A 25876-nucleotide genomic window follows, 5' to 3' on the forward strand; every position below is an offset into this window, starting at 1 on the left:
TCACCAACACTGGAAGAATGGAGAAACCTTTTCCCCAGTTCCTCCTTTGAGATTTGTAGAGCTGTGTTAGGACCAAAAGTCTTTTCTGAAGCCAAAGGTGTGTAGGTATGGCTGAGGCACGTTATAGCACCAAGGGAAAGAAAAATCTGACTCCATTGACTTTTAGGGCCCATCTGCTTAATTCTGGCCTCTCCTCTACATGTCCAATGCCTGTCACATTTTTTGGAAATTATTTTTATTTTTTAAATTCACAAATAATAATTACATATACTTATGGCATACAACATGTTTTTATATATGTACATATTGTGGAATGACTAAATTAAGGTAATTAACATCTATTACTGCACATTTTTTTTGTGGTAGAACACTTACACTACTCTCAGCAATTTTCAAGTATGTGGTATATTGCTGTTAACTATAACTGATATATTGTACAATTGATGTTCTGAACTTATTCCACCCAACTAAACCTTTGTATCATTTGACCAGCATCTCCCCAGTCCCTCCCTCCCCCAGCCCTTGATAACCATCATTCTACTCTCTGCTTCTGAGTTTGACTTTTTAAGATTGTACATATCAGTGAGATCATGTGGTATTTGTCTTTCTGGGGCAAGGCCTGATATTTTACCAGCTTGATTTTTGTGCTTGGTACTCATCAAATATTTTATATGCGCAACCCCCTGCCCACACTGGTCCTCAAAGTCGGTCTCACGGGTATATTTTTTCAGGCAGTAGGGTGAGGGGGAAAGCAGTAATGTTTATTGGGCATCTTCTATGGACCAGGCCTTTTAAGCAGTATCAGTTGACCTCATCTAATCTTTACAACAGCTCTGTGAAGTCTGCATTGTGCTTGGAGGAACCTGAGGTTCAGAGGGATTTAGGGACTCAGCCAAGGTGAGGAACTTGGCGGTCATGGTGTAGGGGCTGAGAATCACTCCTCCCTGCTGCAGAATTTCCCAAGGCAGCCTTCTAACAGTGATACAACATCTCTCTTTCAATTCTGAAGACCCTGGAATGGGGATGGAAAGTTAGAAGACCAACATCTATTGAGCACCTACTTATTTAAATAAATGTTATATTGATAAATGCTATCAATGTATAACATTTAAATCTGTGAGTCAGGCATTTATATCTCTGTTTTCAGATGAAAAATGAAGGTTCAGGGACATTGATCACATTGCTCGGAGTATATCTGTACTCTGAGCCTTCTCCTCAGGTTGGTCTAGGTGGATATCTTCTGACCAAAAACTGATAGGAATCAAATAGTTTCACAGTCAAAGCAGCTTCTGCTTTTCTACTAAGGCTCTTCCAAGACTTCTGGGAATGGATAATAATGTTTTCTGGTTCTACTTCACCCTGAGCACAAGGGAAGGCTGGTCCTTGAATGAACCTGCACTCAAAAAATCAAACTAAACACCAGATATTTCAGATTGGCATAAGTGCAAATCAGAGTGCTGGGCTTTACTTGTATTTGCTGACGTGCTATAGTCCCGGAGTCAAGGTGCCAGGGTCCTGGGAGCAACAAATGCATTCCCAATGATTTATTGTTGAAAAACCCTGTGATCAGCCTACCCAAAGGCCTTGGCCCCCCACCCCCCGCCTTGCCTCACCCATGTATGTTCAGTTTGTAATTCTATTTCCTTTTGCTGCAAAATATCTGCCTCAGTTTACCTTTTTAACGGGAGCCTCTGGCTTGGAAATCCCCAAAATGCATACTTTATCTGTGTTGTGGGTTTGTTTAATATCTATCTCCTCAAGACTCACTTGCTGAATTCCTAACCCTCAGTTTCTCACAGTGTGACTGTATTGGAGGTAGGGGCTTTAAAGAGGTGATTAAAATGAAGGATGGGTCCTAATCCAATATGACTGATGTCCTTATAAGAGAGTAGATTTAGGACACAAAAGGAAGGCTGTGGAAGACAGTGAGATATGACCACCTGCAAGCCAAGGAGAGAGGCCTCAGTAAACACCAACCCTGCTGACACCTTGGGCTCCAATTTCTAGTGGCTAGAACTGCGAAAACATAAATGTGTGCTGCTTGAGCCATCTGGTCTGTGCTACTTTGTTATGACACCCCTAGAAAACTGATATAATCAGTTTGACAAATGCATCCCAAGTCATTAGTAACCAGTGGGCGTATTTTGTGTAGCCACAAAAAGGTTAACTAAGGGCCAGGCTTATGTAAAAAGAAAGCAAAGATTTATAAATAAATGCCTGTGTCATTCATTTATTCAACAAGCATTGCTGAAAATCTAAGACATTCCAGGCACTGTGAATGCCAAAATGAGTGGAATCCCAAACACAGGAAACTCACAATGGACATTTTAAGAAGCCCAGAAAATTCCCTGGACTCAGGCTATCTGCCTCCCCAACTAGCTTGAGGCTGGGACCCAAGTCCCTCCCTTTTGTGGAAGTACTAACTTCCTCAGGCCTCCGCTTCAAAGAACAAACACCCAGGACAGGGAGCCCATCAAGCTCCATCCTCAGCTTCCATGCATTCCTCAGTTTATCCGATTGACACACTTGAGAGGGAAAGTCCAGGCAAAACTTGAGAGGGATATGATGGGGGAAAATAGTTTTCTTTTTAAAAAAAATGGGGAGGAGGATGGACAGAAAAAGTGGCAGGAACCAGGGAGACCAAAGTTCTTAAAACAATATTCAAGGATTATAAACCACACTGACACCCGGAATCTACCTGAGACAGACTCACATCAGACATCATATGGCTTCTGATTCTTAGTCTGCCTTTTTCTGGATGTGACTGAGTGGACTGTCCTTCTGCAGCTCCAGTGGGTACAGATGGCTGCATCACACTGACTTCAAATGCATAAGTTAACAGCAAACTAATGATTTTCTTCTAGCTAGCCTATAATTACACATGTACACATTTATCCACCTGGGCAAAATTTACAACTGGCTGGTTTCCCTTCAACACCACAGGACGAGACTAAAGGAAGGTGAGGAAGAGTCCAGCCATGGTGAATCTACAGGACTCAGGCAAAATATGCATGGCAAAAGACAGCCACGGTCACCAGGATGATGCCATTGACGTTCGCCACTGTCCTCCACAAAGGCTTCTCAGAGGTGTCCGTCATCTTCATCTTCATGGCTTTCTCCTCTTCCTCAGTCATCTTGGGTGCATTCTGCTGCTCCAGCCCACAAAATAGGTCATAGGCTCTCCTGAAGAATCCTTTTTTCTTCTCAGGAACTTCTGTGTCTGGTCAAAGGCATAGAAGAATTATTGGACACAGAAGCAGGACGGACTAGAAAAGTTTCCAGAGGAGATGCCATACCATGAAGTATCTGCTATTCTGCAGAAATTTCCCAAAAATGAAAAATTTCTCAAAATTTCCCCCATATTTTCTTGTTTTAAGGAATGAAAATGGTAGAAAATGTTCCGATAAACTTAATGACAAAACGATCTTACTGTCTACATCCTTAGGATCAGCCAGCCTAAGTTTTATCTCTGTCAGGCCCAGTGCAAATTCATTTTGATTTGGAACAGTCAGATCAAATAATAGTTTATAATAAAGGCATATTAATAATAGACTGAGGAATTGTGCCATAGGAAGGAAAACTCAACTCTGAAACACAAAATCTCGTATCTGTTCACTACATCACCAGAAAGCAATCTGGCTGGCTGGCATGACTCAGGAATGCTTTAGTTATATCTGTCAGTTCTAAGGCTTCACAACAGACCCAGCCAGGTGATAAGAATTGGTCTGAACAGCTCCTGATGCAGTGCAGCAATGAGCAATACTTCCCGGGCTTAGGATCTAATGTCACATATCAACACTGCTTAGTCAAACTGTCCACACCTGGCCCTGATGCTCAAAGTGAATACCCACCAAGGGAACTGATTCCCTCCTCTGAGCCCAGGTGCGGCCCTGGAGGTAGACAAACCTGGTTTTAAATGCCCACTCTGCCACTCACTAGATAAGAGATCAAGCCCACTGTGTTTTCAGCACCACAGTCACAGACCCTGCAAAGCACTTTCCCATTTTTACAAGTCACTGAATTTTATCTTTATTTTTTAAGAGACAGAGTCTTGCCCTGTTACCCAGGCTGGAGTGCAGTGGGGTAATCATAGCTCACTACAGCCATGAACTCCTGGGTTCGAATGATCCCCCCAACTCGGTCTCCTTAGTAGCTAAGCTGGGACTACAGGTGCGTGCCACCATGCCCAGTTAAAATTTTCTTTTTGTAGAGTGTCTCAGTATGTTGCCCAGGCTGGTCTTGAACTCCTGGACTCAAGCAATCCTCTCACCTCAGCATCCCAAAGTGTTTGGATTACAGATATAAGTCATGCCCAGCCTCACAGAATTTTAGCTTTAAAACATCACAGAATTTTAAAACGTCACAGAATTTTAGAACTGGAAAGAATCCCAGTGACCAAATTCACACATGAGTCAGAATTGGGGCCAAAACCTAGCTTTATGGTCTTGTTAATTTACCTCCCTTATCTTCAGGTATCAGAAGAATTGGATAAATAATACCTTCTTCATTGTACTAACGAAGAATTTAATGATTTAATGAGAGAGCCTCTAGCTCTTATTGTGGTAGAGCCTCTACCACAGTGAGACCTTCTGACACTCAAAATACTCCTAATCCGTGTCCCTTGACACAGTAGATGTCAAAAAGTGTAAGTCTCTTTCCATTCTCTCTTTTGTCTCACACACTCACACCTCTCCCCTTTGACTCACTCCACCAAAATAGCAGAGTGGGGAAGAAGGAGTTAAGAGGCTAGGATCACTGACCACCTCAAGTGAGAAATACATGGCTTTGTGGGTCAATAAAAAGTTGAATGGCCAACCGGGCACAGTGGCTTACGCCTGTAATCCCAACACTTTGGGAGGCCGAGGTGGGTGGATCACGAGTCAGGAGATTGAGACCATCCTGGCTAACATGGTGAAACCCCATTTCTACTAAAAAAAATAACAAAAAATTAGCCGGGCGTGGTGGTGGGTGCCTGTAGTCCCAGCTACTCGGGAGGCTGAGGTAGGAGAATGGTGTGAACCCGGGAGATAGAGCTTGAAGTGAGCCGAGATTGCACCACTGCACTACAGCCTGGGTTGACAGAGTAAGACTCTGTCTCAAAAAAAAAAAAAAAAAAAAAAAAGTTGAATGATCTTAGGAAATTCTCTGTGTCACATTTTCCTGTTCTGGAGAGGCAGGAAAATTGGAATAATTTTACTTGCATTATCTGCCTTAAGAGGATGACGCAGTGCTGAAATGAATCACTAAAGTGTCTGCAATTAAAATATGTTATGATCATACTGTTATCAATGATGATGACGGTGGTGGTGGTGGTGAGGATGATGATAAAGGGACAACGATGCACCTGCGAAGCTTCCTTGTGTTGCTGTCACATTCACGTGGTGAATGTGACACTTATGGTCTGTAAAAGCCCTCAAGAGAGCTTAGTTTATTGTGCTTTAATAGGGTAGGGTGTTCAGTCTGATTTCACCCTAAGTTCTTGAAGACACAACAGAATTTGAGTGCTGCTGTGAACCTCATAAGTCACTAAGTCAAATCTCTAGCCAGTATGGAAGTCCCCTCTACAGAATCCTTGACAGATGTACACATACTGCTCATCCCTGTCCAGACCAACTCAATTAGAAAACTCTTCCTTCAAAGCAATCATGATGGTGGTAATTAGAGCCAATTCTTATAGCAGAGTATAAGAGGCATGGGTTTTCATTTAGAGTACTTTAATATGACAAATCTGAGCTTTAGAACAATGTAATCACTTTCCCAGAGTAGTAGGAAGAGAATTCATGATTCAATCCCAGTTCTTCCTGATGCCAAATCTCACAGTCTGTCTCTGCACTACCTTGCCTCCTTACTCTGAGTTAAAATTGGATGAATTCTTTTCACCCACCAGTGTTAAGTCTGCCCTCTGGCATAAAAATAATCTCTTCTTCCATAATAAGACCTTTTGACACTCAAAATACTCCTAATCCATGTCCCTTTAAAATCTATGATATTCTCACACAGTGTGGAGACATTTTTGGAGGTAGGAGAAGTAGAGGGCATGTTCCTGCCTGCTTGCTCCAGGGAAGCAGGAAGGGGCTGTTTTCAGCACCATGGCCAGCTCCTGAGGCTCCAGGCTCCCTCCAGTATTTGCAGCATAACAAATTTGAGAATTGAAAGGTCCCCGAAGATCAAGAGCAGACTGTAACAAAGCTGAGACCTTAGGCACATCGTCTCCCTCCCTAAGCCTCAATTTACATGTCTATAAAATGAGGTGATAAGACCAAATGATCTCTAGATCTCTTTCCCGAGTTAGGATTCTATGGTATTCCTGATGGCCAGATTCAGAACTTGTTCTGAGCTACACACACCTGTGCTCTCCTTCAGATGGAGTGATGAGGCCTCCAGCCCAGCACCAGGTAAAGCACATATGACCTGGAGCCCCCATAGCTCTGCACACTACACACCTCCACAACCATCCTCCAGGCCTCCAGCCCAGCACCAGGTAAAGCACATATGACCTTGAGCCCCCATAGCCCTGCACACCACACACCTCCACAACCATCCTCCACGTGTGCACGTTTCCCACATAGAGGAAAAGTTGCAATACTGAAGTAGAAGAAAGTGTTAACTTACAGGATAAGTCTCTAGGCACTGACTAAGCATTATTTCATTGGTCTTCCAGAGAAATTTGATTTTCTACATTTGATATTGTAAGCCAGTATGACATAAGATCCCAAGGGCCTCTATCCCCTCATCTTGATGTCACTAGAACTGACCATAGCTTTGGCTCCATCTGCCCTTAGTTCACAGGCTATGTCAGAAGAGCTCCAACTCTTCTCTTGCCCCCTGCCATTCCTCAAATCAAGGCAAGGTGGCAAGTTCCTCACCCACACTTACTCACTGAGTGCTGTCAAATATCAGGGGTGAGAATCCAATCAAAAATGGCCAAAAGATTTGAATAGACATTTCTCAAAAGATGATATATAAATGGCAAACAGGTACTTAAAAAGGTGCTCAACATCATTAATCAATCATAGAAATGCAAATCAAAACTACAATGATATATCATCTCATCACAGTTAAAACAGCTTATATCCAAAAGACAGGCATTAACAAATGCTGGTGAGGACGTACACTATTGGTGGGAATGAAACTTAGTATGACCAGTATGGAGAATAGTTTGGAGGTTCCTCAAGAAACTAAAAATACAGCTACCATATGATTCATCAGCCCCACTGCTGGGTATACACCCAAAAGAAAGGAGATTAGTATATTGAAGAGATATCTGCACTCCCATGTTTGTTGCAGCACTGTTTACAATGGCTAAGATTTGGAAGCAACCTAAGTGTCCATCGACAGATGAATGGATAAAGAAAATGGGTACATATACACAATGGAATACTATTCAGCCATAAAGAAAGAATGAGACCCTGTCATTTGCAACAACATAGATGGAACTGAAGATCATTATGTTAAGTGAAATAAGCCAGTCACAGTAAGACAAACATCTCATGTTCTGTTCTCACTTATTTGTGATATCTAAAAATCAAAACAATTGAACTCATGGACATAGAGATGTTTTCCAGAGGCTGGGAAGGGTAGTGGGGATCTGGGGATGGGGTAGGGATGGTTAATGGGTACAACAAAAAAAATAGAAAGAATGACTAACCTACTATTTGATAGCACAACAGGGTGACTATCGTCAATGAAAATTTAATTGTGCATTTTAAAATTAAGAGTGCAAGGCCGGGTGCGGTGGCTCATGCCTGTAATCCCAGTACTTTGGGAGGCCAAGGCGGGCAGATCACCTCAGGTCAGGAGTTCGAGACCAGCCTGACCAACATGGAGAAACTCTGTCTCTACTAAAAACATACAAAATTAGCCAGGCATGGTGGTGCAAGCCTGTATTTCCAGCTACTCAGGAGGTTGAGGCAGGAGAATCGCTTGAACCCAGGAGGCGGAGATTGCAGTGAGTCGAGATTGTGCCATTGCACTCCAGCCTGGGCAACAAGAGTGAAAATCAGTCTCAAAAAAAAAAAAAATTAAGAGTGCAACTGAATTGTTTGCAACTCAAAGGATAAATTCTTAAGGGGGTGGATACCCCATTCTCCATGATGTGCTTGTCATGCCTGCATCAAAATACCCCATGTAACTCATAAATATATACACCTACTATGTACCCACAAAATTTTTTTTAAATATGAGGGGTCAGGGAGCTTGAATGATTCTGTACCCTTTCCTCCCCTTGAACTCAAGAGTTAACTTTCCCCAAACCCACTTATCCATCTCATCCCCACCCTGCTCCTCACTGCCCTGGAGCGGGGACATCTGAGCTCTGTTAAAGTCATTTAGGGAAGGGCTTCAGTAAAGTTGTCTTGTTGTTGTAGGAGTAACTTTTATGGTTTAGGATCTGCTCTGGGTCATAAATCACCTATTTCAATGGTCTCCTTAGGGACTTCTTGGATGTTATCTTCTGCATCCAGGTCAATACGTTCCTCTTTGCTGTTGCGCAGGCTCCAACACAGACGGTAGAGCTGCAGAGAAGGCAGAACAGGTCAACAGAAAGATCCAAATAGCATCTTGGGACAAGAAGTTGGGGGGTGGCAAAGAGATATGCATCAAGGAAGGGAAGGGAATGTGGCCTCTCAGTACTAAGAAGAACATACACAACATTCCCATCCATAACATTATCTCTAAAAACATTGGTAACTTAGATGAAAGTAATGTACATGTATACACTAGCCTCTATGATATTTGCATATTCAGAGCCAAAAAACTGCCTCATATAGAAATGCTTGTTGAATGAACTCTTTTATGTGTGTGATAAATAATTTGTTCCTTTTAGCACTGGCAGTAAGAAGCCATTTCTCCAGGTTAGGAGTGTAAGTTTAGATTTTTGCACTATGTCACATTATGTGGACAAGAATCTAGAATCATGAGCCCTAATAGAATACAGTAGAGCTGAAGGCACAGTTTCTATTGACATAGTTAAGAGCATGAACCAAAAACTTCATCTAGAGCATGAACTTGGTCTAGGGCATGAACTAGAATTGTGTTTGGGGTATAATATTTTCAAAGACTTGAGACATGAGGAAGCAGTTGATACCACACAAAGAAAGTCTGTGACAGGTCCAGCCAACAGATGTGATGCAGTTCTGCTGCTACAAAAGCAGCCTTTGTTTGACATTAGGTTTGTAACAGCTCTTAAAAATTTGGCAATGAAGTTGAAGGTCTCTTAGGGATTCCACAGGCACTTGTATGGGCATGCATGAGTAAAGTAAAGGATTAACAAAATCCTTCTGATTTCTCTAGGAATAAATATGACCTTGGGTTAACTTTCTGGCTCTGTTCCCTTGGAAACCTGGAAATCTGTGTTGGGTTAGCAGACTACTAATAAAAATGGCTCATAATTGGTCATCTTTATCTAAATTGGGAGAGCTATGAATGAATTCTAAACCAATGGGGGCATCTAGAGTTAAAGAAGAGTAATTGCAACTTTTGAAGTCTTGAATCAATTAGGCTTTGATGTTGTTTTACATCCTATGGTCAATTTTTGGTGGATTAATTTGGAAAAAAATCAAGAGGCAAACTATATTATGGATATCCCTGAGTAGACTGATTTTTGTAACTAGGTATGTGCTTTGCTGGGACCTTTGAAAGCTTTGACCACACGACTGTCAAGAGAAATACCAGTTTCTATTTAAAATATAGGCTTCTAAGCCAGGTAGCCCTGTACCACCCATGTGATCTTGTGCACCTGAGCCTGCACTTGGGGAGCAGGTTTCAGAGAATAAGCCCTGGAATAAAGGGTGTACAACTGTGAGGATTCCAAATAAAGACATGGGCTTGATATCAGCCTGCTGGCACACCATGTTTCCTGGCATGTATCCTTCCACATGAAACCAATGGCAAGTCATGTGAATGTGAATGTAAGAGGTATAATTTTGCTGAGGCCAACCAAGCATGTTGTGGCATGTCAACATCACTAATCATCAGAGAAATGCAAATCAAACTATAATGAGGTATCATCTCACCCCATTTAAAATGGCTTTTATCAAAAAGGCAATAATGAATGCTGGTGAGGTTGGGGAAAAAGCAGAGCCCTGAAACACTGTTGGTGAGAACGTAAATTAGTGCAGCCACAATGAAGAACACTATGGAAGTTCCTCAAAAACCTAAAAATAGAGCCACCATATGATCCAGCAATTCTACTACTGGATATATATCCAAAAGAAAGTAAACCAGTATATCAAAGAGATACTTGTACTTCTATATTTACTACAGCACTATTCACAATAGCCAAGATATGGAATCAATCCAAGTGTCCATTGACAAATTAATGGATAAAGAAAATGTTGTACAAATATACAATAGAGTTTTATTGCACCATAAAAAGAATGAGATCCCGTATTTGCAACAATATGGATGGAACTGGAGGCCATTATGTTAAGTAAAATAAGCCAGGCATAGAAAGACAAATTTATCATGTTCTCACTCATATATGGGAGCTAAAAGTTTTAAAAACCGAACTCATGGAGATAGAGAGTAGATTGATGGTTATCAGAGACCAGGAAGGGTAGCAGTGGATGGAGGACAGAATGGAGATGGTTAATGGGTACAGAAATTGTTAGAATGAATGAAGATCTAGTAGTTGGTAGCACAATAGGGTAGCTATACTTAATTTATTATATGTGTACAATTTAAAGGCAGAGTCTCACTATGTTGTCAGGGTGGTCCCAAACTGCTGGACTCAAGCGATCCTCCCACCTTGGCCTCCCAAAGTGCTGGGATTACAGGCATAAGCCACCATATTCTACATTTTAAAATAACTAAGAGTGGAATTGGAATGTTCCTAACACAAAGAAATGATAAATGCTTGAGGCAATGGACACCCCAATTACCCAGATTTGATGAAATCTGGGTATCTGTATCAAAACATTACATGTACCCCATAATTATATTCAACTATTATGTACCCATAATAATGAAAAGATTTTTAAAAATTAAAGAACATTGCAGTATGAACATGAAACAAGGACAGATCCCCTAAATGGATACTCACATGCACATCTGGAATGGGTTTGGTGAGGAGGGAGATGACCACGATAGTGATGACAGAAATGGCAAAGAGGATAATGGCAAAGTACAAGTAGTGCACCCCACAGATAATCGTGGGACAGTTGCTGGGCTCCATGCAGCTCCCGGTTCCATAAGCAAACTCAGTAATCATACGTGAAATCCCAATCAGAAATCCTAGTATCAGTCCCCAGAAGGCTCCCTGTGAAAGAAAACCCTGGGTTAACTCATGGTGAACACAAAACACAGATAGCCTTTCTAACATTCTTCAGGGAGGCATAGGCAGAGGCAAAGGGATAGAGGTAGAAGTGGTAGCTCCAGGCTGTCTGAACCCAGAACACTGAAGTTCAGAATATGGCTAGGAGTGCTATGGAAGACCTTCAGTGTGTCTGTCTATCATGTTTCAGCAACATGATTTCACCTCGATCATTAAACAAGGAGCCATAACATAATGGGGTAAAGTGTCTAATAACCGGAATAGAATGTCAACCTACAGGCTTGATTCCAAAAATTCCCTTTAATTTGAAAAATAATTTGAGCCTTTCCACCTGCAGCTACTATCAATACCAATCTCCAGATTTAGGCATATTCAGATGAAAAGTAATTACTTGTGAGGTAATTTGTGTTTCATAAAGACGTGGGAAAAGAATTTGGGTCTTTGGAAGATGAAGGAGAAAGAAACTTCCATCAAAATATAAATAACATTTACTTTTTTAGCCCTCTTTATAGTTTATTTTATGAACTATTTTTAGTTTGAGAACATAAAATTATACGGTGTTTTTACATTAAATTTTGGGTTTGTATATTAGAATATGGAAGACTTTAAGAGACCAGAAACATGAGGGGATGATTTTTCAGGGTTTTTTTTTTTTTTTACTCTTTCCTTCCTTCCCTCTTTCCTTTTTTCCTTTCTATATTTCCGTTAGGTAAGTCCTCACCTAAAGGACTAGGTTTGACTCTGGCAGGCCAGTGACAAAGTAGAATGTGCTCTTAGAAGGGTGGCCCAAAAGAGCTTTCACAGTTTTATCAGGTGCTGGTCAGCCCCTTTGCTAGCCATTGGTATCCCTACACTTTCTATTCCAAGTGTATGAAATTATCAGCTATCCTCCACACATGGCATGACATGTGCTTTTGTCTCCAGGTCTTTGTACAGCTCATTCTGTCTGGGAGAATATGGGCTCTTCTATTCCTGGTAACCTCGTTCTAGCTTAAATAGAAAAAGCTGCACAGGGTGGGTGGACCCTGTGCACCCTGTGGCCACAGCACTGTGGACACAGATCCAGGCCAGCACCAACCCCACTGCCATGGAATCACAATAGTTCTCTGTCTCCCAGTGTGGACTTGGGGGTTGCCCAGGGAAGGAAGCAGGTTTCATTAACTTTGTGTTGCTAGTGCCTCACCCTATGCTGGCATCTGGAAGTGACTTCTAGATGAAGAAATAAATAAGGAAAAAGAAAAAATATGTTCCCTATTCATCCCCCATACGCTATTTCACTCAAAAAAATTATTGCTTAGCTGGGCACGGGGTGTGCCTGTAGTCCTAGCTACTTTGGAGGCTGAGGCAGAAGAATCACTTGAGCTCAGGAGTTTGAGACTAGCCTTGGCAACATAGTGAGATTCCTGTCTCAAAAAAAGTCAATAAATCTGCCATGAAATAAATGTTTAAAAATTCAAAATTTTTTCATATACCCTTTCACCACTTTTATTCAACATAGTACTGCAAGTCCTAGACAGAACAAGTAGGCAAGAGAAAAAGAGCATCCAAATTGGAAAAGAAGAAGTCAAATTGGCCTCATTTACATATGATATGATCTCATATTTACAAAAACCTAAAGATTCCACCAAAGGGGTCACTGTTAATGAAACCCTGACCTACCTTTCCAGCCACACTTTCATCTTTCACATTCACAAACTCCCCTTGAGCCAGGCGAGATTCCATACAAGTCCTTCACCCTCACTCTTATCCTACTTCTGCCTGAAAGGTCTGGACAGTACTATTCTCTGACTTGAATGTTATGTCTTCCCTCTCCAACTTCAAATTCTTCCAGCTCCCGCTGCTCCAAGGAGCCTTTCCTGACAGTTTCAGCCCCTGCTGATAAAGTCTTTCCTAAATCCCTTCCTGCTCATATTATGTGCTGTATTGTATCCCTTACTTGTTACGCACTTTGTTGTATGTATAAACTGCTTGTGCGCCAGGACTTTGTCTTCACTGAGCGCTGAGAGGTGCTGGCTGGAAAGCCAAGTTCACAGTAGAGTGCTGGAGGTACGTTGTGCTAGGACTTTCTCTCGCTCACCTAGGGGCTACAGAATTCCTAGGGAGTGCCATGCAGTCAGGTCAAAATCACCAAGATCAGATAGAAAATCTAATCTTGGCTTGTAATCCTAGTATTTCGGGAGGCCAAGGTGGGAGGATCACTTGAGCTCAGGAGTTCAAGACCAGCCTGGGCAACACAGTGAGTCCTCACCTCTATTAAAAAAAAAATTAAGAAAATCTAATCTGGCCGGGCGCGGTGGCTCAAGCCTGTAATCCCAGCACTTTGGGAGGCCGAGACGGGCAGATCATGAGGTCAGGAGATCGAGACCATCCTGGCTAACACGGTGAAACCCTGTCTCTACTAAAAAAATACAAAAAACTAGCCGGGCGAAGTGGCGGGTGCCTGTAGTCCCAGCTACTTGGGAGGCTGAGGCAGGAGAATGGCGTGTACCCGGGAGGCGGAGCTTGCAGTGAGCTGAGATCCGGCCACTGCACTCCAGCCTGGGCGACAGAGCATGACTCCGTCTCAAAAAAAAAAAAAAGAAAATCTAATCTTGGACAGAGGAGACAGAGAGAATGTGGACCCCCATACCAACTCCCGAGGAGCTCACTCCAACAGAGAGCCCCATGATCCCTGGAGGCTTTCCCTATAAACCCTCAGTAGCACATCTGTGTCTGTTCAAGATCTCTGGGAAATAGACTCCCTCCCACAGAGAATATGCAAACCCACATGGAAACTTCTTTGCCAGCATGACTTTTCTGGACATGCCCAGATGATACCTACTGGCTCATTGACTCTCTTCCAGAAAATAGCAAGCACGAAGACAGCTGCAATGGGTGGTCCCAAGTAACTGGTGATGGACTGGATGTAATCGAAGAGTTGCCCACTTTGTGCTGACTGCACAATGGGCACCCAGGCGATGCTGATGCCAATCAGCACCAGGATAAACAACCTGAAATTAAAGCCCCCACAACAAAGTGTCAATAAGTAGCTCTACATGAGTAGATATTGCCATGTATTATATGTATACATACATACATACACACACTGCCACCACCACCACCACCACCACCACCACCACCACCACCACCAGCAAATATGACCACAGCAAGAAAAAAATAATTAGAAAATGTATGCTTGAAGATTTTTTTGCCTATAGGAAAATCATTCATACCTATGAATTAGTGAAACACACTTGACTTTCAATAGTAGCCTAGGCCCACTCACCACCATAAGACAATCTCATTTTGAGAGGCAAGAGTATGAGAACAAGGTATGAATTTTGGAGCCTGATAGTCCTAGATTCAAATTCTTATTATTTCTGTGTGACATAGGAGACATTTCTTAACCTCTCTGAGTCTCAAGTTCTTCATCTGTAAACTGGGAATAGGACTGACCTTGCAAGGTGGGAATAAGAATTAGTGACAGTAGTAGTGATACAAACACACATGCACTGAATATTCTGTGGGAGTCACAAGACATACACACCAATGACCTCAATACAAGGCCATATATGATCATGTGTACAGTACAAACTAAGATCTACAGCAGTACACTTAAGCAAGAATATTCATGTGTTTTTTACAAACATATTTTTTCATTCTTTTGTGTAAATATCAAGGACAGATACTGCTGGATTATAGGGTAGATGGACATCCAACTTTATGAGAAACTGCCTGACTGATTTTCAAAGTGCCAGTACTGTTTTGCATTGCTAGCAGCTATGTATAAGAATTCTGTTTGACTTACACCCTCACCAACATTTGATATCAATCTTTTAAATTTTAGTCACTCTAGTGTGTATGGTTTTGATCTCCATTTCCCTGATGCCTAGTGATGGCACTGAATACTTTTTAATGTGCTTTGTTAGTCTTTTGGCTGTTTCTTAATTTGGTTATTTTATTATTGAGCTGCTTACGTATTCTGGATATAAATCCTTTGTTAGATATATGTTTAACAAACATTTTCTCCCTTTTCATTTGATTAATGGTGTCTTTGATGAACAGAAGTTTTAAATTCCGATAAAAAAAGAATTAGTGATAGCAAAACTAATCTAAGTGATAGTTAACTAAGTGAGAGTAAAACCTTGCAAATAGCAGCACTCAACAAATAGTAAAAACTATTATTATTATCTTATTCTTCTCCTCCTTCTCCTTCCCTTTTGTCTTCTTCTTCACAATAATGAAGTTATTAATAAAAACACTAGGCAAGATGATTTTATAAAGGAATGGTCTAGATAGGAAGAAACGCTACCAGGTATTTCCACCTCTCCTCCTGCTGAGTTTCACTTCAAGTCCTGAAAAGATCGGAGATGTCCTTGCAAGCTCTTCTTACTTGTGCTCTTGATAGAATGAGAAAGATGACTGTGATTCCCTCTCTCACTTACCTGCAACTTAAACTGACCTCCACAAGGCAATGCTTTCACTCACACATTTCTCCCTCTGAAATGCCTTTCAACTGTCCCCCTTTTCCATATCCCACCGACTATTATGGACTCAGCTCAGGTTCTCCCTTCCCTAGGAGCCTTTCCCAACCACGCATGCCACACTCATCACTCCCTTATCTGAGCCCCTGGGTGATCTTACAGTCCCCACAGCAGAGTTTGGAATGGTTTCACATCACTGTGAGCTCATCCAGGACTGGGACAAGCCCCAGGGCAGTAGTTATAGGATACACAAAAATGTGAGCCCCAACATAGTCTCAGTGCCATGGGATTCATCCCTACACAAGGCAACAAAATATTTTCTTTAGCATCTTGCATTTGATCCACATAAATAACTGGAAAAGTCAGTAAGTGCCTTTCTAAGGAAAAATCAATCAAGGTAACAGTGCTACTTTCTATGGCTCAGAGTAAAGATCCTCTGGCACAGTCAGATCTCCTTTGGGTGCCAGGTATCTTGTCAATTGAAAGTGGCCCACCATGTTTGCTTTTCTTCCTTCATTCCAATCTTGAAAATGAGACCTATGAGGTAGCAGCCCATATCCCTCCTGCACTCACTGGCAAACTTTCCCTTGGCTGACATCCCAGGGACTTGGTCCACCTGCCCTAAGGAGGTTGACCTGCCTTAGCCCCGTAGAAGAACAAGCAAGGGTCCTGTTGATCCTCTGTCCAGAGCATTTGCTCCATGGATAATCATGATAATGAGCACACCTGACCCAGGTGTTGATACTTTAATGCTTTCAGGACCCTATTGCATCTATTAGCCCATCTGACAACAAGAAATGTGCACAGCACTTGGTGTTTTAGGCTCTACAGAGTATATTCACAAGCACAATTGAGCCTTCACAATGGTTCTACAAAATGTTGCGTCAAGGGGTCGAGGAATCAGAGGCATGTGGGCCTCAAAGACAGCCAGTGTGGAGAGCTGCAGTGTGAGGGGCTGAGGAAGACAGTGTGTAGCAGTATAAAGAGCTTTGGACAAGGGCTCAGTGGCTGCAGATTCCAGTCCTGTCTCTGCCACTGTCTGGACAGTTTGGATTTAGGTAGGATGAGCCTCAACCCAAATGACAGCCTGAGGGGTAAATTAAGTGTCCCAACTCCAGAGGGGCATTGTTCAATGATCTCCAATTTAAAGTTAAATTGCCACTGGAGGATCTAGAAAAACTGGCAGATAGGCAGGACTAAATTGTAGCTCCCACTTAGACGGACAGAGCATCATGCAGAGACTCACATCATGAACTTTTGCTCCAAGAACTACTGCAGGAATATACCAGAAAAGCGCAAGAGGATCCACAGACCCTCTGAAGGTAGCAGATTATTCCTGCAGGACCCGGGAGACAGCCCAAATACTGTGAGAGCCCAAACTGTGAACGTGGGATAGGGGGATCATCGCCCCAAAACACAGACCCTTACTGGGGAACCTGAAGGTCCAGATCACTGGAGAAGTATTTCAACAGATAGCATGATGAATGGAATAATACCTCACATCTCAATACTAATGTTAAAGATATGGAATTGCAGAATGGATAAGAATTTATCAAGCAAGTATCTGCTGCCTTCAAGAAACTTATCTAACACATAACGACTCGCATAAACTTAAGGCAAAAGGGTGGAAAAAGACAACTTTTGTTGTCTTTGTTAAAGAAACTTTAAAGCAACAGCAGTTAAAAGACAAACAGAGGAACATTATATAACGATAAAAGGCCTTGTCCAACAGGAAAATGTCACAATCCTAAATATATGTCCACCTAACACTGGACCTCCCAAATGTATAAAACAATTACTACTAGGCCTAAGAAATAAGATAGAAAGCAACACAATAATAGTAGAGGACTTCAATACTCCACTGACAGCACGAGACAGGTCATCAAGACAGAATGTCAACAAAGAAACAATAGATTTAAACTATACCCTGGAACAAATGGACTTAACAGATATTTACAGAACATTCTAGCCATCGACCACAGAATATACATTCTATTCATCAGTGCATGGAACATTCTCCAAGATAGACCATATGATAGGCCACAAAACAAGTCTAAACAAATTTAAGAAAACTGAAATTATATCAAGTACTCTCTCAGACCACAGTGGAATAAAACTGGAAATCAACTTCAAAGGGAACCTTCAAAACCATGCAAATACATGGAAATTAAATAACCTGCTCCTGAATGATCACTGGGTCAACAATGAAATCAAGATGGAAATTTTAGAATTTTTTTAACTGAATGGTAATAGTGATACAACCTATCAAAACCTCTGGGATACAGCAAAGGTGGTGCTAAGAGGAAAGTTCATAGCCCTAAATGCCTACATCAAAAAGTCTAAAAGAGCACAATAGACAATCTAAGGTCACACCTCAAGGAACTAGAGGAATAAGAACAAACCAAACCCAAGCCCAGCAGAAGAAAGGAAATAACCAAGATAAGGGCAGAACTAAAAGAAAGTGAAACAAAAAAAAAATACAAAAGATAAATGAAACAAAAAGTTGGTTCTTTGAAAAGATAAGTAAAATTGATAGACCATTAGCAAGATTAACCAAGAAAAGAAGAGAGAAAATCCAAATAAGCGCAATTAGAAATGAAACAGAAGATATTACAACTGACACCACAGAAATACAAAACATAATTCAAGGCTACTATGAATACCTTTATGTGCATAAACCAGAAAATCTAGAGGAGGTGGATAAATTCCTGGAGAGATACAACCCTCCTAGCTTAAATCAGGAAGAATTAGATACCCTGAACAGACCATTAGCAAGCAGCAAAGTTGAAATGGTAATTTTAAAATTACCAACAAAAAGTCCAGAACCAGACAGATTCACTGCTGAATTCTACTAGACATTCAAAGAAAAATTGGTACCAATCCTATTGACAACATTCCACAAGATAGACAAAGAGGGAATCCTCCCTAAATCATTCTTTGAAGCCAGTATCATCCTAATACCAAAACCAGGAAAGGACATAACAAAAAAAGACAACTACAGACCAATATTCCTGATGAACATAGATGCAAAAATCCTTAACAAAATACTAGCTAACTGAATCTCACAACATATCAAAAAGATAATCCACCATGATCAAGTGTGTTTCACACCAGGGATGCAGGGATGGTTTAACATACGCAAGTCAATAAATGTGATACATCACATAAACAGAAGTAAAAACAAAAATCACATAATCGTCTCAACACACAGAAAAAGCATTTGACAAAATCCAGCATCCCTTTATAATTAAAATCCTCAGCAAAATCAGCATACAGGCGACATACCTCAATGTAATAAAAGCCAACTATGACAGACCCACAGCCAGCATAATACCAAAAAGGGAAAAGTTGAAAACATTCCCTCTGAGAACTGGAACAAGACAAGGACGCCCACTCTTACCCACTTGTATTCAACATAGTACTGGAAGTCCTAGCCAGAGCAATCAGACAAAAGAAAGAAATGAACAGTATCCAAATCAGTAAAGGGGAAGTCAAACTGTCAATGTTTGCTGATGAACAATCATATACTTAGAAAACCCTCAAGACTCCTCCAAAATGCTTGTAGAACTGATAAATGAATTCAGCAAAGTTTCAGGACACAAAATTAATGTACACAAATCAGTAGCTCTGCTATACGTCAACAGTGACCAAGCCGAGAATCAAATCAAGAATTCAACCCCTTTTACAATAGCTGCAAAAAAAAAAAAAAAGAAAGAAAAAGAAAAAAAGACTTACGAATATACCTAACCAAGGAGGTGAAAGACATCTACAAGGAAAACTACAAAACACTGCTGAAAGAAATCACAGATGACACAAATAAATGGAAACACATCCCATGCTCATGGATGGGTAGAACCAATACTGTGAAAATGACCATACTGCCAAAAGCAGTCTACAAATTCAATGTAATTCGCATCAAAATACCACCATCATTCTTCACAGAACTAGAAAAAACAATACATTCTTATGGGACCAAAAAAGAGCCCTCATAGCCAAAGCAAAACTAAGCAAAAAGAACAAATCTGGAGGCATCACATTACCTGACTTCAAACTATACTATAAGGCCAGAGCCACCAAAACAGCATGGTACTGATATAAAAATAGGCACAGAGACCAATGAAACAGAATAGAGAACCCAGAAATAAACCCAAATACTTAGAGCCAACTAATCTTTGACAAACCGAACAAAAATATAAAGTGGGGAAAGGACACCCTATTCAACAAATAGTGCTGGGATAATTGGCAAGCCACATGCAGGAGAATAAAACTGTATATTCATCTCTCACCTTATACAGAAATCAACTCGAGATAATTCAAGGACTTAAATCTAAGACCTGAAACTATAAAAATTCTAGAAGATAACATCAGAAAAAACCCTCCTAGGCATTGGTTTAGGCAAAGACTTCATGACCAAGAACCCAAAGACAAATGCAACAAAAACAAAGATAAATAGGTGGGACTTAACTAAAGAGCTTCTGCACAGCAAAAGGAACAGTCAGCAAAGTAAACAGACAACCCACAGAGTGGAAGAAAATCTTCACAATCTATACTTCCAACAGAGGACTAATATCTAGAATCTACAAAAGAATTCAAACAAATTAGCAAGGAAAAAATAATCACCTTACTCCTTCAAGAACGACTGTAATTTAAAAATCAAAAAATAATAGATGTTGGTGTAGATGTGGTGAAAAGACCACTTTTACACTGTTGGTGGGAATGTAAACTAATACAACCACTATGGAAAACAGTACGGACATTCCTTAAAGAACTGAAAGTAGAACTACCATTTGATCCAGCAATCCCACTACTGGGTATCTACCCAGAGGAAAAGAAGGTATTATAGACAAAAGATGCTTGCACATGCATGTTTATAGCAGCACAATTCACAATTGCAAAAATATGGAACCAGCCCAAATGCCCATCAATCAACAAGTGGATAAAGAAATTATGGTGTATATATACATATGATGGAATACTACTCAGCCATAAAAAGGAACGAATTAATGGCATTCGCAGCAACCTGGATGAAACTGAAGACTTATTCTAAGTGAGGCAACTCAGGAATGGAAAACCAAGCATCATATGTTCTCACTTATAAGTGGGAGCTAAGCTATGAGGTTGCAAAGGCATAAGAATGATATAATGGACTTTGGGGACTCAGGAAAAGGGTGGGAAGGGGGTGAGGGATAAAAGATTACAAATTGGGTTCAGTGTATAATGCTCGAGTGATGGGTGCACCAAAATCTCACAAATCACCACTGAAGAACTTATTACTCATGTAACCAAATACCAGCTGTTTCCCAAACATGAATGGAAATAAAAAATTTAAAAAGAATAAAAGAATAAATAAAGTTAAATGCCACCAAATGGCAAATATAACCAGCCACAGAAATTATTCCCATTCTACCCAGGTATCTGCCAATCTTCCCTAGCTTGAGGTGTAACACAGATGGAACCTCTCCGATCATTCAAGCTTTTGTGGCATGGGGGAAGCCACATTTACCTTCCGGCAATCATGAGCTCTTTCTCAGATGCTCTCTTGCGGACCTTGGTGTAGATGTCCATGGTGAAGAGGGTGCTGGCGCTGTTGAAGATGGAGGTCAGGGAGCTCATGAGGGAGGCCAGCATGACTGACAGCATCAGGCCTCGCAGTCCTGGAAGAGAAAGAGTTTTGAGTGGCACATACAGCACCTTCAGCTCTTTCGTACTTGGAAAATATATGAGGACTCAAGGTTTGCTTGCCTTCTGAAACCATGCCATGTTATCCAATTTATCTCCCCAAAAAGACTAGAAGCTTTAAAAAGTGGTCTATGGCTTTACATTTATTAGCCCATTATAAGCCCACAGCAGCCACAGAGAGCTGGAGACACAACATACTTGAGGTAAATACTTTGCAACTGGACGATGATGATGATGGTGGTGATGGTGAAGGTGATGGGGTGTGTGTGTGTGAGAGTGAATGTATGTGTGTTTCCATCTGAGGGGATTTTTATAAGGTCTCTCACCCGAAATATTTATGATATAACAGAGATTTAAACTGTGATTCAAAAGATCAGGCTCTCAAGAAAGTAAGACATCCACAGATTGGGAGAAAAGACGTGCAAATCATATATCTGATAAGAGTCTAGTATATAGAACATATAAAATTCAATAATAAAATGACAAATAACCCAATTTAAAATGCCAAAGGATCTGAATACACACTTCTCCAAAGCCATACAAATAGCCAATAATGACATGAAAATATGCTTAACATCAGGGGAATTCAAATCAAAGCCATAGTGGGTTAATACTTTGTACCCACTAGTATACCTATAATAATAAATTTTATAAAACAGAAATAACAAGTGTGAGTGGAGATGTGGAGAAATGGGGACCTTCATATATTGCTGGCAGGAATGTAAAATGGTACAGCCACGGCAGAAAATAGTCTGGGTCAGTCAGTTCTTCAAATGGTTAAGCATTCAGCTACCATATTACCCACCAATTCCATTCCTAGATGGAATTTCATTTCTCTCTACCCAAGAGAAATGAAAACATATGTCCACTTACAAACTCATACATTAATGTTTGTAATATTATTACTTATAATACCCAAAAAGGAGGAGCAACACAGATGTCCACCAAATGATAAGTGGATAAACAAAATACATGAACAATTGACAAATGGGTAAACGTGATGGAATAGTATTCATCAATAAAAAGGAATGACATAAAAATACATGCTATGACACAGATGAACTTTGCCAACATTATGTTAAATAAAAGAAGCAAGTCACAAAAAAACACATATTATATTATTCTATTTATATGAAATATCCAGAATAGGCAAATCTAGGAATACAGAAAGTGTATTAGTAGTTGCCAAGGACTGGGAGGTTGGGGTGAAATAGGGAGAGACTGCTCATTTCATTAACAGGTATAGGATTTCTTTATGGCGTGACAAAAATTTTCTAAAATTTATTTCAGCAATGCTTGCACAACTCTGTGAATATACTTAAAAAGCCACTGAATTGTACATTTTAAATGAGGGAATTGTAGGGTAGGTGAATTTAAGCTCAATTAAGTGTTTTTGTTTTTAAGACAAGGCTGTATTTCTAACTCTGATCCTAAGCAAGTTACATCAAGCTTTAGGCCTCATTTCTGACGTGTTAAACAGGGATACCTTCCCAAATCAGAATACGGAATTCTTGTTATTAAAGTTTTCCCAATTATGGCAAGCCTGGTTGGCTATAATCTCTACTATTCTTCCCATACCAAGGAGTGCAAGGGGGGCACCTGCTGGGGCTAGAAGGCCAGGCCAAGCTGAGGACCCACTAACAAGAGTTTTACAGTCTCAGGAGTAAAAGTAACCTTAGGATCACCTAGACCTATCATCCATCTGATACATGAATCCCTTCCACAACACTTCCGCTGCCCAACTCTACAGCAACAGGAAATCTCCTACCCTACAGGGAACCTGCCCTCAGACAGTTCTGAGTAGGCTGAAATCTACCTCTCTGTAGCATCAAATGTAGTCCTCATGGTACCCAACAGAACAGGTCTTACCCCTTATCCATTTTGCCATCTTTCACATATTCAAAGACAACTCATGTTCCCTTCAACTCTCTCTTCTCTATATTCATATCTAACTGCATTTAGGAGACTCACATGTTTAGAACTTCACTTACACCTCTGTTAAACTTCAGCTTGTTAGATCTGAGTCAGCATTCGTGCCTCTTGAGATCTTTTTGGAACATGATTCTGTCATTCCTCTAGGTTTTATATGTTTTAATAATTTATGGTCTCACAGCCTTGCAAGATGAAGTATAAATGCTGCCTATTCTAATTATTTTGTCGTTTGTTTGGAGGTTTTTTAAATGGCTGTTTCTGAGTTTGTGTAGTGTAGATCACAAACTATCAGAGATACAGAAGTTATAAAGATCATCAAGTCCAATTACCTCATTTTTCAGTTGATAAAGGTCCATTTCAAGGAGTTAGTAGGAAGGGCTTTCAGCCCTAGCTCGGCCATTTGTTCAGGGTTACTTTGCATTGAAATTGGTAAGCTGGGATAGAACTTTCCACTCTGTATGACACTCTTATCAGACTCTATTCATTTATTTACTTAACAAATATTTGCTGAACATAATTTTACAGTGGTCCAGGCAAAAGATAATGGTCTACCAGACTAGGGTTACAGAAGAAAAAATAGAGAGATGTATATTAGGAGACAAAATAGACACAAGCTGATGTGGATTGGTGGGAGGATCACCTACTTGCTGAGTGGAGGAGGCTCAATCTGCAAATGGAATGAAAAGGAGCAGCCAGAGAGGATAGGGAAAATTTAAAAAGACAAACAGGGGAATACAGTATGATGGAATTCAAGAGAAAAGAACAGCTCAAGAAGGATGAGTGATCGATAATGCTGAATGCCACTGAGGGGTCCAGTAAGGTGAGAAATGGAAAATATCTATTTAGTCTAGCACAGGGAGGTCATTAAGGAATACAGTAGGCTGGGTGTGGTGACTCACACCTGTAAATCCGAGCACTTTGGGAGGCTGAGGCAAGTAGATCACCTGAGGTCAGGAGTTTGAGACCAGCCTGGCCAACATGGTGAAACCCCTTCTCTACTAAAAATACAAAAAAATTAGCTGGGCATGGAGGCAGATGCCTGTAATCCCAGCTACTCCAGAGGCTAAGGCAGGAGAATTGCTTGAACCCAGGAGGCGGAAGTTGTAGTGAACCGAGATCACGCCATTGCACTCCAGCATGGGTGATAAGAGCAAGACTCCATCTCAAAAAAAAAAGGAATGCAGTATTTACTGAAGCCAGATTACAGCCACGAGGAAGGACTGGCAATGGCACAGGGAAGTACAGCATTTTGTTCTGCATGCCACACATCTTTCTGTTGTGCACAGTACACTCCCGCATAATGTTTAGAGCTCCAGTCCTCACTAGGAGGGCCTGCCCACCTAAAGGAATAACATAAACACTCCACAGAGGCCAGTGCAATCCACGCCAGAGCTTTAGAAGAGTCACTATGACTCCTGCTAATTGTAACCTTAATGAATAAGCAGCCCAGCTCAGTAGACTAGTTAACTACTGCTCCCATTTTTATATAATTGAAATGCAAGTGGTTTGCCCAAAGTCATGCATGAAGTTTGTAGTTTTTTAATTTTTTAAAAGACTCTCCTGAATTCCTCTATTCCAGCCTTGAGCAGCGTTAAGCAGGCCAAATGCCAGACACCACATTCCTGCCTGGCCCTGGAAAACTCACGTCCCCTCTGTTGGCTTCCGTTTCCCCCACTGTAAAATGAAGGGATTTGACTAGTCTCTAAGTTTCTTTTCAGTAATACAATTTTATAGGTTTATCTTAAATTTTTCTGAGTAATAACTTTGAAGTTTTGTGCTCCTGAAACCCCCTAACCTAACCCCCTAGCCAGATTTGTATCCCTTGAGCCAGAATTAGGAGATTTTTCTGAAACATGACTGTAATCCCACAGGTCAACTACAAAACTCTAGCTATTTGGGAGTCACAGCTAAGTACTCACTCAATCTCCTAGGGAAACAGATTCTCTATGGTGACAAGCCGCCTTGAATCCCATCCATCTACTGCCTCAGACCCCCTCATCCTAGAGCTGAAATCTTGCCTCTTTCCCCATGTGTTTCCTTGGAAGAGCATAAAAGTCAATTCATTCTCCAGGTAAAACCCCTTGGACCTAGTTCAAGCCTTCATGTTAACATCTGTTGGAGGGCTTTTTAAAAATTTTTTTAATTGGCAAGTGAAAGTTGTATATATTGAGGGTATACAATATGATGTCTTGAAATATCTGTACATTAGCTCAATTGAGCTAATCAGCATATATATGCATTACCTTACATATTTATCATTTTTTGTGGTGAGAACAGTTAAAATCTACTCTTGGCAATTTTCAAGTGTATAATACATTGTTATTAACTGTAGTCACTATGTTGTACAATAAATCTCTTGAACTTATTCCTCTCAACTGAAATTTTGTAACCATTGACCAACATCTTCCCAGATCCCCACCCTAACCCCTAGTAACCACCATTCTACTCTCTGCTTCTACAAATTTGACTTTTTAAGGCTCTACATATAAGTGAGAATATGTGGCATTTGTTTGAGTCTAAATTATTTCAC

General features: G+C 40.8%; 1 protein-coding gene across 1 annotated transcript in view; it reads right to left on the reverse strand.

Moving 5' to 3' along the window:
- Nucleotides 1-271: 271 nt before the first annotated feature.
- The window catches only part of SLC5A1 (solute carrier family 5 member 1), a 73502-nt gene continuing 47897 nt past the window's right edge, over nucleotides 272-25876 (reverse strand). Inside the window, exons 11-15 of the mRNA XM_005567508.5 lie at nucleotides 21239-21389; nucleotides 14094-14262; nucleotides 11042-11257; nucleotides 8411-8513; nucleotides 272-3220 (exon numbers count right to left, since the gene is read on the reverse strand). Coding sequence (XP_005567565.3) covers nucleotides 2997-3220; nucleotides 8411-8513; nucleotides 11042-11257; nucleotides 14094-14262; nucleotides 21239-21389 — 863 coding nt within the window. The 3' untranslated portion in view covers nucleotides 272-2996. The remainder of the gene's footprint in view (nucleotides 3221-8410; nucleotides 8514-11041; nucleotides 11258-14093; nucleotides 14263-21238; nucleotides 21390-25876) is intronic.

Source organism: Macaca fascicularis, chromosome 10 (genome assembly GCF_037993035.2).
Source record: "Macaca fascicularis isolate 582-1 chromosome 10, T2T-MFA8v1.1".
NCBI lineage: Eukaryota > Metazoa > Chordata > Mammalia > Primates > Cercopithecidae > Macaca > Macaca fascicularis.